Source organism: Salvelinus namaycush, chromosome 35 (assembly GCF_016432855.1).
Source record: "Salvelinus namaycush isolate Seneca chromosome 35, SaNama_1.0, whole genome shotgun sequence".
Classification (NCBI taxonomy): Eukaryota; Metazoa; Chordata; class Actinopteri; order Salmoniformes; family Salmonidae; genus Salvelinus; species Salvelinus namaycush.
This window is the reverse complement of record NC_052341.1, coordinates 29,066,545-29,083,164: the sequence shown is the minus strand read 5'-3', so window position 1 is coordinate 29,083,164 and position 16,620 is coordinate 29,066,545. Positions and strand designations below refer to the sequence as shown.

The following is a 16,620-nucleotide window of genomic DNA, read 5'->3' as shown; positions in this document are numbered from 1 at the left end:
TTAGATGTGCAGGTGTTACTGCTTCGTAAAACTTTTGAGTTGTCTTCTGTGATCATGACTCCCAAGTATTGTTTCATCTCTCGTATGGTATGATTGTGAGCAGATTGGTATTCAAATTGTATTCAAATGGCCATTCACTCTCACAATAGTCTGTATTGCTTTCTGCCTGGATGGCAAGTGTTCCGTGAAGGAGATGTGAATACAGCAGTCAACAAACGGGGTAATCAGAGCGTTGCATTTCGCACAAAACACTGCTCTAATCTTCTAGCTGCTCAGAATCGCACAAAGGAATAAAAAAAAAAGCGTTGCTGTGGCCATGCCGAAAAGGGAAAGACAGGGCGTTGAACGCCCACTTAGAGTGGAGAAGGGCTCAGCCATCAACGTTGATTTGCTCAATGGGAAGTTGATTGTCCTGACCTATACGTAAAGAAGTATTGTCCTGTTTTGAGAAATCATCTATTCGTCTTTTTTTCTTATTAACCCTCATCAAAGAGGATTGATTTTGATATAGGCGTGATGCAGCATCAATCACGATCAAAACTTCAAATTATATAGATCAAACCATTCCCTGATATTATGGTAATTAATGGTCCTTTTTCAATACATTATTGAGATATTCCTCCCATTCCTTCTAATAACGATGCATGTAGACTCTTCGAGCCTCTCTCGGGAGTTCTTCTACTCTTATTCCCCCGACAGCCCTCCTGCTGTGGCCTGGAGTCCACCTTTACCCTCTCTCCCTCTCTGCTCCGAGACACACACACTGTTGCCCTTAAAGAGACTGGCTCTGTGTTCTCAAAGTCACTTCACAGGATGGAGAATTCTGAAATTCTAACCTTGTCCTAGTCTGTACATGCTTTAGACAACTATCATTGTTATACAGCACATATATACGACATCGCCAAAAGTACCCCTTCGAATTAGTGGATTTAGCTACAGCAGCCACATCAAATAAAATGTGTGCCTGACAGGTGTATAAAATCGAACACACAGCCATGCAATCTCCACAGACAAACATTGACAGTAGAATGGCCCGTAGTGAAGGGCTCAGTGACTTTCAACGTGACAAAGTCATAGGAAGCCACCTTTCCAGCAAGTCAGTTAGTCAAATGTCTGCCGTACTCGAGCTGCCCCGGTCAACTGTAAGTGCTGTTATTGTGAAGAGAAAACGTCTAGGAGCAACAACGGCTCAGCCCGCAAAGTGATAGGCCAAAGAAGCTCACAGTATGGGACCGCCAAGTGCTGAAGCGCGCAGCGTGTAAAAATTGTCTGTCCTCGGTTGCAACACTTGCTACAGACTTCCAAACTGCCTCTGGAAGCAGCATCAGCACAATAACTGTTCGTCGGGAGATTCATGAAATGGCTTTTCATGGCCGAGCAGCCACACACAAGTCTAAGATCATGCGCAATGCCAAGTGTTGGCTAGAGTGGTGTAAAGCTTGCCACTATTGGACTGTGGAGCAGTGGAAACGTGTTCTCTGGAATAATTAATCATTCTTCACCATTTGGCAGTCCGATGGACGAATCTGGGTTTAGCGGATGCCAAGAGAACGCTACCTGCCCGAATGCATTGTGTCAACTGTAAAGTTTGGTGGAGGAGGCATAATGGTCTGAGGCTGGTTTTCATGGTTCGGGCTTGGCCATGTAGTTCAAGTGAAAGGAAATTTTAACGCTACAGCATACCATGACATTCTAGACGATTCTGTGCTTCCAACTTTGTGGCAACAGTTTAAGGAAGGCCCTTCAATGTTTCAGCATGACAGTGCCCCCTTGCACAAAGCGAGGTCAATACAGAAATGGTTTGTGTAGAATTCTTTCCGAAGGCACTGTATACTGTATGTTTGGCATGTCAATGAACGAATGCAGAGAGGCACAAACAGATTGGACCACAAGGCTAGGACAGTTCTGATTGTCCCACGAGGCATTCAAAAGCCCTCTAGTGTAGGATTTCTTTTATTGTTGTGTCTTTCAACTAAAACCAGACATTCCAAAGTTAATGAATGAAGTGTCTGCTTTGAACCCAATAAATGTAAAAATATATATATATATATTCATGTGGTTCAAGTGAGTGGGATTATTGTGAGAGACAATGCTGTCGATGTTACATTACCCTAATCTACAGAATAGATGGTTTCAGAGACGTTGATGGAGGGTTTAGAGACAAACTAGATTAAAAGTATTACTGCATCATTTCAATTAGACAACACATAAAAAAATATATGCACATGTAGAACACAGAGGCAAATTGTTGAGAATTTAAACCTTCTGCAGCTATTCAGATATGAATAATTAAGATAATTTTCTGCGGCATCACTGAAATGGATTCTGAGGATAAACTGGGGCTACGTTTCACCAGGGCCAAAAGTTTTGCACTATGTAGGGAATAGGGTGCCATTTCGGACACAGCCTGGAACACACGTCATCAGTCTGAATTTCCCCCAAACACTGCCTCCTCCTGTTTTGCTGGTGAAAAATGGCATTGTCCCTGAGATGTCTATGGGTGATGGATGAGGGCCTCTGGCATGTCTTAGTGCCTCCTCCACTCGTTAATAGATCATTACTTCTTACCAATGACGTTCCCATCCCATCCTGTGTCGTCTGTGGAATAAGCTTCAAAGCTGAGGCTCATGCCGCACACAATCCGCCTGTGACATTTCCCTCTCTCACGCTAATGAACCAAAGGAAGATTGGGGAATGAATTGGAGGAGGACACAGACAGACAGAGACAGACAGACACAGACACATTTAAGCTGTACAGTGGTTCCTCCTTTAAAAGTTGCATCAAACTGCAGCACACCTTGCGGGCTGCTGCAGCATTCTATGGCACGTTATTTAATTGTCAGCCATTTTTTTACGTTAATACAGGTTAGTGCTAGTTTGACCACCAGAGGGCATCTTTGAGAAGCATTTGATAGTCTCCTATATTGGCATTACTAGAGAATTTAAAACCTTTTTTGTAATAACATAGTACATGGGATTGATTTTAAGAAATTTGGCTTAATTAATTTGATTAATATTATGGTGTTTCTATTCCGAGAAAAACGAAAAGCAAAACCCTGAGGGTTTCCATACGGATGGAATGGAAAATATTGCGCTGTACAACATGATGGTCGGGAGTAGGCTACAGCGCATTTCCAAACCCTAATTGTAGTGTAACCAATACTCATTTCGCCTATGGTAGGCCTACAGTAAATCTAAACATGTTTTTTTCAATGACGTCACTCTCCGCCAATAATTACATTTAGAGGATTGGAGGATTCTAAATTAATATCTAAGGGGCATTATCCATTAGGATCTGTGAGAATATCTGAGGGACTTTTATATAATTCTAAATTAATTAATAATAATAACAACAATAATAATCACTTTGTTTCAAAAGTAACAATATTTTTGAGATTTCGTTTTCATTTAACCTAGAGTGAGTGAGAAAAGGGCATTTCTTGATCATGGGGTGAGACATTCTCACTCATTTGTAAATGAAGCCAGTTTGTTATTTAGAATGGTTTATTTCTGGAAAAACCTAACTTGATTATTTAGCAGACATCACTTGCTTATATTCAGTCAACACATATCTTAAGAATATCATGAACATTTTCATTTCTCCATGCTTGTCTCAGAGCAGCACGAAATGGTGCTGAAATAGACGGGAAGGCTATATATAACGATATTTTGGAGATTATTTTGTCTTTAAAAAATGACAGTGAGCGATTGTAATATGAATAAAGGCCAAAATAATATTTATAAAGGCCAAAATATAGCCCTGCTAATAGCCATAATGACGCTGTACAATGTGACCATGTGTGTTTGAAAGATTATTTTCCAGTAAGCAACAATTTGTTTGCCTTCATTAGACAACTTTGTTCCAACATTTCTGTAATTCAGTTATATTTATTCCCATAGCAATTCGTTATGGATCCATAACTAAATCAACATCTGCATTTTGAAAGAGTATTTTTATCATTATTTTGTTATCGGAAGCATAAAGATTCTGATGAAGAAATACAGTACTGCAGAGTATATGCTTTTACATTTGGATAATAAAGCATTTGAAGCGTTTTGAAGATATAAGCCACCTGCATTTGTTTATTAAGCTACTGTGCAAGTAAACGTAGCCTACAATACATACCGTGGTAAACATGGGAAAGTGAACCCCAGGAGACCAGGGTTCAATTCCCTGACAGGGAGGAAGGAGTAGGTTGTCCTTATCAATAAGAATTTGTTCTTAACTGATTCCATATGTGTTATTTCATAGTTTTGATATCTTCACTATTATTCTACAATGTAGAAAATAGTAAAAATAAAGAAAAATCCTGGAATGAATGCGTGTGTTCAAACTTTTGACTGGTATTTTCTAATTTTATTTGATTAATAGTATGGTGTTTCTATTCCATTCCATGACTCGTTATGACGTTATAATTACTTACATTTTCTTCCACCGTAATGTTTTGTCAGCCATCTTTGCTGAAGAAAGTCACCTGCGACGGGTGGCTCGCGTCAAATCGTCATTGGAACCACTCGATATGATTGGTCATATAAAAACCTTGGGACCCAAATGCATAATGAGTGCTCTAACTCCCCCCTTACCGTGGTCTGGAGCAATGAAGCCGTGACGCTGGGTACCTCTAAGTCCCGCGGCGTAAGCAACTTTTAAAGGAGGAACCACTGTAGATTAGAATTTCAACCCATTGGTGCCGCATCTGAAGTGAACTGGCACTGAAATGAGATGAAACTGATTGTCTACCTACAGTAATGGCACAGGGGCCCACTGAAGTTGGAGTGAGGGCATTTGATAAACATGGAGCAGTATGCAGGCTTTAAATTGTTGGAATACAGGGTCATCCTATTTCTTGAATAAGCAATTGGGAAGATTGCCGACACCTGAGATTTCAGGTTGCATTTTCTTAGGGACGTCGTTTCCCTCTCTACTCTGTTTTGGGACCCAATTGATTTAGAGCAGATGAAACCCACTTACCATAATCCGGTGAAGCATGTGTTCAATTTACAGCAGTCTGGTGTTCCCCTCTTCTGTGAATCCAATGATATCTTCCTGGTCTTTTGAATCATGTTGATTTCCTGGCCTGATTTCTTTTCCCTGAGCATGGAGGATGAAAATGGGAAATGACATTGGGATATGTGCCCTCAGCCCTCGAGACGATTCTCTTTCCTCTGAAGTCTGCTCCCGTTCTCTCCGTTCTCCATAACATTTCTTGTGGAGTGCTATTTTTGCCGCCGACCATCCAATCCATTTTGATCAAAGACCATGATAGAGAAGTTGTATGACTCAGAAAATCAATGCTTAGAAACAGCCATGTTGTAGTTCCCTTTGGTTTGAGGAAGGACATAGCCCACACGGAGACTGGTGGTGGTATGAAAGATTGGTGTTTTTAAAGATACTTAGTTGTGATGCACACGTTAGCTCTTTTTGGAGAAAAACCCATTAGCAATTAAAACACTCCAATAGGACATGAGGGCTTGTGTCTAGACTCAAGAAAATGGATTACTCACTAATGGGACGCTGTGCTGGAGCCTCAATCACTAATTTGTTCCCGGGCCTCAAGAGCATGAGGTGAGGAGTTTACTGAACTACGGTGACCCCCAAAAGTATTGGGACAGTGACAATTTTGTTGTTATTTTAGCTCTGCACTCCAGCACTTTGGATTTGAAATAATCCAATGACTATGAGACTACAGTGCAGACTGTCAGCTTTAATTTGAGGGTATTTTCCTCCATATCAGGTAAATCATTTAGAAGTCACAGCCCTTTTTGTACATAGGGGACCAAAGTATTGGAAGAAATTCACTTATATGTGTGTTAAAGTAGTAAAAAGTGAAGTATTTGGTCTCACATTCATAGTATCCAATTACTACATCAAGCTTGTGACTACAAATTTGTTTCGATGCATTTGCTGTTTGTTTTGGTCGTGTTTCAGTGCCCAGTAGAGATTCATGATAAATAATGTATTGTGTCATTTAGGAGTCACTTTTATTGTAAATAAGAATGGAATATGTTTCTAAACAATTCTACATTAATGTGGAGGCTACCATGATTACGGATAATCCTGAATGAATCGTGAATAATGATGAGTGAGAAAGTTACAGAGGCATAAATATCATACCCCCCCACAAAAATTCTAACCTCTCCTGTTATTGTAATGGTGAGAGGTTAGCATGTCTTGGAGGTATAATACACTACATGACCAAAAGTATGTGGACACCTGCTTGTTGAACATCTCATTCCAAAATCATGGGCATTAATATGGAGTTGGTGCCGCCTTTGCTGCGATAACAGCCTCCACTCTTCTGGGAAGGCTTTCCACTAGATGTTGGAACGTGTCTGCGGGAACTTCCATTCAGCCACAAGAGCATTTGTGAGGTTGGGCACTGATGTTGGGCGATTAGGCCTGGCTAGCAGTCGGCCTTCCAATTCAAAGGTGTTCGATGGAGTTGAGGTCAGGGCTCTGTGTAGGCCAGTCAAGTTCTTCCACACCGATCTCGACAAACTATTTCTGTACAGACCTCTCTTTGTGCACGTCGGCATTGTCATGCTGAAACAGGAAAGGGCCTTCCCCAAACTGTTGCCACACAATTGGAAGAACAGAATCATCTAGAATGTCATTGCATGCTGTAGCGTTAAGATTTCCCTTCACTGGAACTAATGGGCATAGCCCGAACCATGAAAAACAGCCCCAGACCATTACTCCTCCTCCACCCAACTTTACAGTTGGCACTATCCATTCAGGTAGGTAGCGTTCTCCTGGCATCTGCCAAACCCAGATCTGTTTGTTGGACTGCCAGATGGTGAAGCATGATTCCACTGCTCCAGTGTCCATTGGTGGCAAGCTTTTCACCACTCCAGCTGACGCGCATGGCCATCTTAGGCTTGTGTGCAGCTGCTCGGCCATGGAAACCCATTTGGTAATGCTCCCGACGAACAGTTCTTGTGCTGACGTTGCTTCCAGAGGCAGAATGGAACTTGGTAGTGAGTGTTGCAACCGAGGACAGATTATTTTTATGCGCTACGCTCTTCAGCACTTGGCGGCCGCGTGCTATGAGCATGTGTGGCTTACCACTTCGCGGTTGAGCTGTTGTTGCTCCTAGACGTTTCCACTTCACAACAACAGCACTTACAGTTACCCGGGGAAGCCCTAGCTGGGCAGAAATTTGACAAACTGACTTGTTGGAAAGGTGGCATACTATGATGGTGCCACGTTGAACGTCACTAAGCTCTTCAGTAAGGCCATTCTACTGCCAACATTTGTCTATGGAGATTGCATGGCTGTGTGCTTGAGTTTATACACCTGTCAGTAATGGGTGTGGCTGAAATAGCAGAACCCCCTAATTTGAAGGGGTGTCCACATACGTTTGTATATATAGTGTATTTGTGCGTCTTTCTCACTCATCATTATTCACAATTCATTCACGACTATCCGTAATCATGGTAGCATCCACATTACGTATTTAGAAACATATTCGTATTTAGAAACAGATTTTTTTTACAATAAAATTGACTCCAAAATGACACAATACATTATTTAATATTAATTTCTTTTGGGCACAAAATAATCAGAAACACAATCCAAACAAACAGCAAACACATCCAACAAGTTCGTCGAGTCACAAGCTTGATGTAGTCATTGTGTGCTTGGAATATGGGACCAAATGCTAAACTTCAGACTACTTTAATACAAATAAGTGAATTTGTTCCTAGTCTTTGGTCCCTTAAAATGTGGGGACTATGTACTTAAGTGTTGTAATTTCTAAACGGTTCACCCGATATCAAATCCTAAGTGCTGGAATACAGAGCCAAAACAACAAAAAAATGCTCAATACTTGTGTGGACATGTTGAACTATTCTTGAATAGTAAACAAACTGGAGACATTTTGTTAGTCATCGCAAGGTCAAATGCTATTTCTAGGGGGATTAGAGTTAAGGTTAGAATTAGTGTTCAGGTTAGAATTACTTTAGGGTTAGGGTTAGGAGCTAGGGTTAGGGTTAAGGTTAAGGTTAGGCTAAGGGTAAGATTACAGGTTAGGGTTAGGGAAAATAGGATTTTGAATGGGACTGAATTGTGTGTCCCCTCAAGGATAGCTGTACAAGACTGCGTGTGCGTGTGCGTGTGTCTGTGTGTGTGTGTGTGTGTAAAAGCTTGTCTGTAGGGGGATCAGGGGGCATATAGAGAGTGAGCAAAGGTCCTATTGATGGAGTCCCACCAACAAACCAGAGCTTTTAATTCAGTGTAACAGGAATTAACACTCAATTGGCCTTGAGTAATAGCCAGCCAGACAATGAGCAATCCCTTTTGTCTTGTGTCAGCAAGTCATTCAATGAATCCTCCTTCTCACCCCACCTTGGCCCCATTCTCTCTTTTTATTAAAAACAATTTCGCTCGCTATTTTCCCCAACCTTGTATCGATCCCAGACGGTTTTAGAGGCACTTTTAATTTCATTTTCATTTGACACCGTTTGAGTAGCTTTAAAACAATCAAGGAAATCCAGTTGGCAGATCCATTATGTTGGCTGATGTGGAGGTAAGGGGCCTGGGCTGGGCTCCCGGGTGTTTGCCCTGGGATGTGTTGTCACCAGGGGAGCAGGGGAAAGGAACAGGGGGGATTTTCTTTGAAAGACACGGGGAGTGAAGCAGATCAATCCCATCAAGCTTTAGGGCTGTGAATAGTGCTGTGCTTTCTTTGATTACTTCCTCATTAGCAGTATTTGTTTTAAAGCCAAAGCGATGCTCTTATACTCTGTGGATTCACCCAGTCCAAGCCAAGAGTTCCATCCCAAATGGCACCCCATACCCTATAAAGTGCACTACTTTTGACCAGCACCAATAGGGCTCTGTTCAAAAGTAGTGCACTATGTAGGGAATAGGGTGCCATTTTGGTATACAGCCCCTAGTCTCTGGAGGTCTTACTTAAGCTGCTGCGGATAACGTAACATAAGCCCTCTGCAGTGGGCGAGTGTTAGTGTGAGACTGTCTTCTCTCCTTTGTCGCGGACTCGTGGTGCAGTGAACGAATGGGCTTGAGATGTGTCTCCTTTTTAAATCCCTCAACCGGGAATAATTTGCCCTAGCTCTGTAGGACCTCTAAAATGAAGAGCAGTCAGTGCTTAAGGTTGCCAAGTCTGGCGAGGGAGTGTGTGAGCTAAATAGTGGAGAAGATTCGGAAAAAGGTCATACTAATCATGAGGAGAGAGAGAAGATTTTATAGGGGATTGAGACTCAGATCCCTTTGTAGTTGCTGTAACTGTGTCAGCTGTCCACTGTAGAACTGCCAAAGCCTTGAGTCACTGTTACATACAGTGGTTGTATATCAAAACTGAAGTCATGAAGCAATTGACTCAGTGACTGTCTTTACAATAACTGTTTCTTCTTAATCATTATTCTTAATAATTTCCTTACGTTGACTTAAGGCAACGCATTCAAAGCTGTAATGTGAGCATTAGTATTCACTGAAGACTAGAATTCGATTTTCATAATATTATATTTTCTTCTTCTCATGACAATATGCAGTATGTGCTTTATAGTTAGATTGATGGGCTGCTTACTTTACCGTACTAATCCTCTTTCCCTTTCTCTCTACCTCTCTTTCTCCACCTCCTACCCCAGCCTGTGAGCTGATGACCCAGGGCATCCTGGCTCTGGTCACCTCTACGGGCTGTGCATCGGCCAGCGCCCTCCAATCCCTGACGGACGCCATGCACATCCCGCACCTGTACGTCCAGCGGAGCGGCGAGGGCTCGCCACGCACCGCCTGCCAGCTCAACCCCAGTCCTGACGGCCAGCGCTACACCTTAGCGGCGCGCCCGCCCGTCCGCCTCAACGAAGTCATGCTCACGCTGGTTGGCGAGCTGCGCTGGCAGAAGTTCATTGTCTTTTATGACAATGAGTATGGTAAGTGTGGAGTATGTGCTGGCACCCGCTCTACCTAGCTAGTGAACGTGCTTCAGAGGCGGCGCTTAAAAAGGATTCTGGAGCATGGTGGAAGGAGGTTGGTGACGAGGGGTATGGGGGCCGAGGGGTGAAGGGTTGGGGTGTTTCCGGCGACACAGGTGCCCCAATCAATGGAGCCCCTCAGGGTTGAGTGATCAGACGGAGTAAATGGAGCTCACTCACGGTCACATGGGAATCTCGCTGTGAGAAGAGGGAGAGAGGCTGTCTTGCTCGTCAACGAACCACCTGTTCCTGAGACTTATTGAATGGTGTTAATCAGGATCAAAAGAGTCAAATAGTAGCGCAACCCAACTTGAGAACTCACACTCACACTTTACTCCCCCCCCCCCTTACTAGCTCTGAATTTGCTGATTGCTACTTTATTGAGGAACATGTACTTACTATGACTGTGGTATGTGGTTGTCCCACCTGGCTATCTTAAGATGAATGCACGGCCTGTAAGTCGCTCTGGATAAGAACGTCTGCTAAGTTACAAATGTAAATGTATGATGGGATGTACTGTACAGCAGCTCCATGATCGGATCCATGGTTTTACAGCGTGTTCCTTGCAGCTCAATGCTTTTAGATGAGAATACTATTTCCTATTTTATATTGTTCCGTTATAGGTCTATGTGTCTACGTTTGTGAAGGTAGAGAGAGGCTACAGAAAAGGTCAGAAGTTCAACCTGTCTATGTTTGGTTTGCTTCAGTGATGCCCTTGAACCAGGGTCTTTATCAGTGTTACCCAGGTTATTTCATTATTGTCGGATGACTGCTCACTGGCATGTTCACACAGGCAGCCCATTTCTGATATTTTTTTCTACTAACTGGTCTTTTGACCAATCACATCAGATCTTTTCCAGAGCTGATCTGGTTGGTAAAAAGACCAACTAGTGAAAAATACATCAGAATTGGGCTGCCTGTCTAAACACAGCCTATGAGGGACTTTCAGTTCTTCACCATGGGATTTGGATTCTCAGAACAGTGTAGCAGATTGCAGTGCATGTGTGGGTGGCATAGGCCATGGTAGGGGTAATATATTAACGTTTCCGGCTGCTATTCTGTTATTGATCAAAATCATGAGCAAGCTGATACGGCACTCTATCCATATGAAGAAGAGATTAGAAACGGCTGTTATATCGTCATGTTTTGCGCTTCTTCATTTGTTCTATTAGTAAATGTGGCATTTTAATATGAATGGTTTTAATTGCATTCATAAACCTGTTTGTTTCACTGTATTAGCGTGTGTTGCGTCCCATAATTGGACTTTTAAGAAAGCAAGTGATGTCAATTTACTTCTAAGGCAATTAAGATACCTAGTGAATATAAAGTGTTAGTCTGTAGAGGATTGGTTTGATGTGAATCCTTCAATATTTTCCCCACAGCATCTTCATATGACTTCAATTCCTACGGAGTTCTGTACACAGATTGTTGCATCCTCCCCGCGTAGTTTTAGCCAATGAATCAAATCAAATCGCAGTCGGCCTTTTGTATTTGTATTTGTCAGTGAAACGCTTATGGGTCCTTTTCCAACAATGCAGAGTTAAAATGTAAATAGTGACACAAGAAATGAGTACACAGTGAATAACGGATAACAATAATGAGTAAAAATAACATGGCTATATACAGGGAGTGCCAATACCGAGTCGATGTACAGGAGTACGAGGTTTGGTGGACCAAAAGTATTTTAGGGGACCAAAAGTATTTGGACAAATTCACTTATGTGTATTAAAGTAGTCAAACGTTTAATATTTGGTCTCATATTCCCAGCAGACAACGAATACATCAAGCTTGTAACTACAAACTTGTTGGATGCATTTGCAGTTAGTTTTGGTTTTGTTTCAGATTATTTTGTGCCCAATAGAAATGAATGGTAAATAATGTATTGTCATTTTGAGTCACTTTTATTGTAAATTTCTAAACACTTCTACATTAATGTGGATGCTACCATGATTACGGATAATCCTGAATGAATCTTACAGAGGCATGCAAATCATTACCCCCCAACAATGCTAACCTCCTCTGTTATTGTAATCGTGAGAGGTCAGCATGTCTCAAATTAAAGCTGACAGTCTGCACTTTAACCTCATAGTCATTGTATAATTAAAAAGAATGTGTCATGTCCCAATACTTTTGGAGCTCACTGTAGGTAGGGGTAAAGTGACTAGGCAACAGGATGGATAATAGACAGTAGCAGCAACAGCATATGTGGTGAGTGTGAAAGTCTGTGTGGCGCCAGTATGCATGTGTGCGCATGTATGTGTGTGTGGACATATGTAGTGCGTGGGTGTGTATGTGTGTGTTGGGGTGTCAGTGTAAGTACGTGACTGTATGGGTAGAGTCCAGTGTGTGTGCATAGAGTTAGTGCAAAAAAAGGTAAATGCAGGTAGTCCAGGTATTAGCTATTTAGCAGGCTAGTTTAGCAGTCTTATGGCTTGGGGATTGAAGCTGTTCAGGGTCTTGTTGTTTCCAGACTTGATGCACTGGTACCACTTGCCGTGCGGTAGCAGAGAGAACAGCCTAAGGCTTGGGTGGCTGGAGCCTTTCGAACAAAAAATTGTGGCTTCCTCTGACACCGCCTGACCTCAAACCTGTATACAGCTCTATTATGTTCGATTACGATATTTTTTCTCGTATTTCAAAGAGTTGTAGAGGCCGTAGAGGATGCATAATGTCTTCCTGTTCTCAAGGTAAACAAACATGCACGTGGACGTTACAAAAGAGGGGTGCGCAGCACTACACTTTACAATTGAAGGTCATAACAGAGCACCAAAAATGGTTGTCGCTGAACCATCTGACTCACCAAATGAGTTGGATTATAAACAGGCATATACAAGCCAGCTTTTTCCTCCCCACAACTCCATCCCCCCCAAACTCAACCTCAGCAATATCCCTCCCTTTGATGAGCAAAGGCATTAAAAAGTGAGGGGAGGAGAAAAGGCACATTTATTCAAATTAAGGCCTTTGTTTAAGTTTATTAGGAGCAGATGGGGTCTGGGTTTGGGTGTCCAGGCCTGGCTCCAGCCTTGCCCAGGCCTGACAGCTGAATGATGATGATTAAGGAGAGACCTTGGATTGCATTGCTGCTTCCATCCCATCTCCCCCTTCTCCACCCTGCCTCCCTTGCCTGCCCCTGTCCTCTCTTAACCTCCATGCTCATTCTCCCTTTCATTTTTTAATTCTGTCTGTCTTGCATCCTCTCTCTTCTAATTCACTTTCTGTCTGTGTCTCTCTCTCTCTCTTCTCTCTCTCTGTTTATTTTGCTGTCGCACTCTCTCGCTTTCTCTCTCTCATTCGTTTTCTCTGTTACTTCCTCATGGAAATCCTGCTTCGCTCCATAAAGCACAGACAATTCCCTCTTCTTGCTTGCTGACAAAAGGACAAAAGGGCAAATCCCTCTACCTGTTATAGAAATGTGTGCAGTGATGCTGCTTGAAATGCAGAAATAGCATATTTTTTTTTTTCATGGTACTTCAGTCCCATGAACAGTGTGGAGTAGACAGTTTTTGGCTGGCATATGGTTAGAAAAAACTGCTGAAACAATGTTTACTGCTCTGCTTTCTCCATGTATCTGGCTAACACCTAACTCGAAGTCCTCCTGACTTTACCCGGTTCGCGTCAGCCAAACTAGTTGCCATCATTGCTGATTGTGAAAGCAGTCATTTTGGTTATACCATGCACGACACTTTCTACATAGCACTGCTTTGAACATGGGGTCAGTCTTGTAAAAAATAACCGAGTGAGTAATGAATGAATAAATACATTCATTAATTAAAGGTGCACTATTCAGAAATCGCTCCGCCATTTCCTGGTTACTAAAATTCTAGTAAAGTACAGAGAATCATTGCACCATCTTAACCACTGTGAAATATTTTTTCCAGAACCCAAAATATTGTATTTTCAGGTGTATGAAGCTGGCGTACAAAACCGAAAGTAAAAGATGCAAAAACAAAACTTAAGAATGCGAAGCCAAGAAACAGCGTACATAGAACAGATCTACCGCTTCTTGGACTTGCTTTGCCATTAGAATGACAGATCTATAGCTCACATTTGTATGTGAATTTGGTCGGGTCTCCCAAAAAGTTACATATTGCAGCTTTAATAATCGAGCCCCACTCTGCCATTGGCTGGGCTATGTCATTATCCTGTGGGAGGCGTTGGGACTCAGGATTTAGACAGCGGGTCTCTATAGAATGAAGAAATGTGGAGTGAAGGGCGAAAACACACCACCGCTACAGTTCATTGAATTGATTTACCCGTTGCATTGATCTGCTCCGTCCTTCACACAGTGCTTTGGCTCACGCTGCGGCTCCGTCGAATGTTCCACCGAGCATGACACAGCAGCTAGTGCCACGTCAAATATGGACTCCCAATCACACACAGGCGGGCTTGGTTAAGACTGGCTGCAACCAGGGACTGAATTGTCACCCTGTCCCTTATATAGTGCACTACTTTCGACCAGGTTCCATACTCATGCTGGGACTTCCTGTTTTCATCAGCACCAATAAGAGGCACCTGTTAGCCAGCCAGAACAAAAGCCTCCTGACTTTGTGAAAACAGAAAAAAAAAGAAGGGCGAGTGAGACGAAAAGCAATGAGGGCTGGATGATGTGTGTTGACTCACAGGGTTGTGACCTTACAATGCTGTACATGGGTTTCTGCCTTCGTTTCCGCCTGATGGTTTACAATGCTGTCTGGAGCTGACATGCTGTAGTATATCTATGCACTGAGTGTACAACACATTAAGGACAACTGCTCTTTCCAAGACATAGACTGACCAGGTGAATCCAGGTGAACGTGATGACGCCTTATTGATGTCACTTGTTAAATCCACTTTAATCAGTGTAGATGAAGGAGGAGACAGGTTAAACAAGGATTTTTTACGCCTTGAGACAATTGAGACATGGATTGTGTTTGTGTGCCATTCAGAAGGTGAATGGGCAAGATTTTTTTTTTAAGTGCTTTTGAACGGGGTATGGTTGAAGGTGCCAGGCGGATTGGTTTGTGTCAAGAAATACACTACTGCTGGGTTTTTCACGCTCAACAGTTTCCCGTGAGTATGAAGAATGGTCCACCACCTAAAGGAAATCCAGCCAACTTGACACAACTGTGGGAAGGAAGCATTGGGGTCAATATGGGCCGGCATCCCTGTAGATGCTTTCACCACCTTGCAGGGTCCATTACCAACAAATTGAAGCTGGTCTGAGTGCAAAAGGTACTACAGTAAGTGCCAGGCGCACTGGTTTGAAAGTGTCAAGAACTTCAACGGTGCTGGGTTTTTCACACCCACCTGGAAACACTCAACAGTTTCCAGTTTCCTCAAGAATGGTCCACAGGACATCCAGACAACTTGACACAACTGTGGGAAGCATTGGAGTCAACATGGGCCACCATCCCTCTGGACCACTTTCGACAACTTGTAGAGTCCAGCCCCTGATGAATTGAGGCTGTTCTAAGGGGAAAAGGGTGTGCAACTCAACGTGTTCCTAATGTTTTGTACACAGGTTCAGGGTTCGCCACATAAGATTTTCATCATCTCTATCAGAGTTCAATGCCGGGCATTGAAGTCCAGCATCAGTTCAACACCCCATGTGCCTGACCTTAAATGATTAATTTACTTCTAGGCTTCATCATTTTGCTTATGCATGTACAGGTAGCTGCCCAAATAACGTAAATATGAGTAAGTGAGGGATTCATAGTAAATTGAACTATTTTGGCTAACATGGCTATGCCCCCATAGGATGACAATGCCCTCATCCACAGGGCATGAGTGGTCACTGAATGGTTTAATGAGCATGAGAACGATGTAAACCATATGTCACCAGATCTAATTGAACACTTATGGGAGGTTCTGGAGTGGCACCTGAGACAGCGTTTTCTACCACCATCTACAAAACACCTAATTATGGAATGGCTCATGGGAAATGTATCTTTATCATAGAGTTCCGGACATTTGTAGAATCTATTCCAAGGTGCATTGAAGCTGTTCTGGCAGCTTGTGGTGGCCCAATGCCCTATTAAGTTGGTGTTTCCTTTATTTTGGCAGTTACCTGTATTTTCCCAGTCTAGACGTTTGGTCCGCAGCAATTTCATTATATTTAGTGGTGTACCTTTATGAATCACAGGCCGTAAAGTCAAGGGGGGGTTATTACTGTAGCAGTTCTTAATGCCCACTGTCCTGATAGTAATGCCTCAGTATAAATAAACAAATATCAGCCTGCGAAGGGGATTTCATTTATGGACGAGGAGAAGAGGAGATGTCTGGATTGAAATCAGCTGAGTCACTCCTAGAACTCCTATTACCTTTACCGCTCCCTTACCCCTCGCTGTGCCGTTCAAAATGAGTGATGATATTATCGAGACACCCTGCAGAATGCAGGAACGACATGAACCCAGACAGATTTATTTATACAAACAGTTCCCACAGGAGTGCATGGCTAGGCTTTCTGAGTGGAGGAAACGGAGGACAAATCCACTCCCAAGCCAGTCACCCTTACCATCTGCCCAAGTCATGTAATAAAGTGTTATCAGTTAATTAGTCTCCATCTAGCAGATCCTATCTGCCACAGCCAAACAAGTGAACTCCGCGATTGCTCATTTAACGGCAGCTATTGCCTAAGCCTGGCGAGAATGCTAAGTAAGGATGTACCCCGAACCCTTACTAGAAAGAGATACATATTTACAGAGC

General features: G+C 42.7%; 1 protein-coding gene across 1 annotated transcript in view; it reads left to right on the top strand.

The window, feature by feature from the left end:
• The window catches only part of LOC120029776 (glutamate receptor ionotropic, delta-1-like), a 453,526-nt gene that overhangs the window by 242,807 nt on the left and 194,099 nt on the right, over positions 1 to 16,620 (top strand). The window contains exon 3 of the mRNA XM_038975046.1: positions 9,610 to 9,894. Coding sequence (XP_038830974.1) covers positions 9,610 to 9,894 — 285 coding nt within the window. The remainder of the gene's footprint in view (positions 1 to 9,609; positions 9,895 to 16,620) is intronic.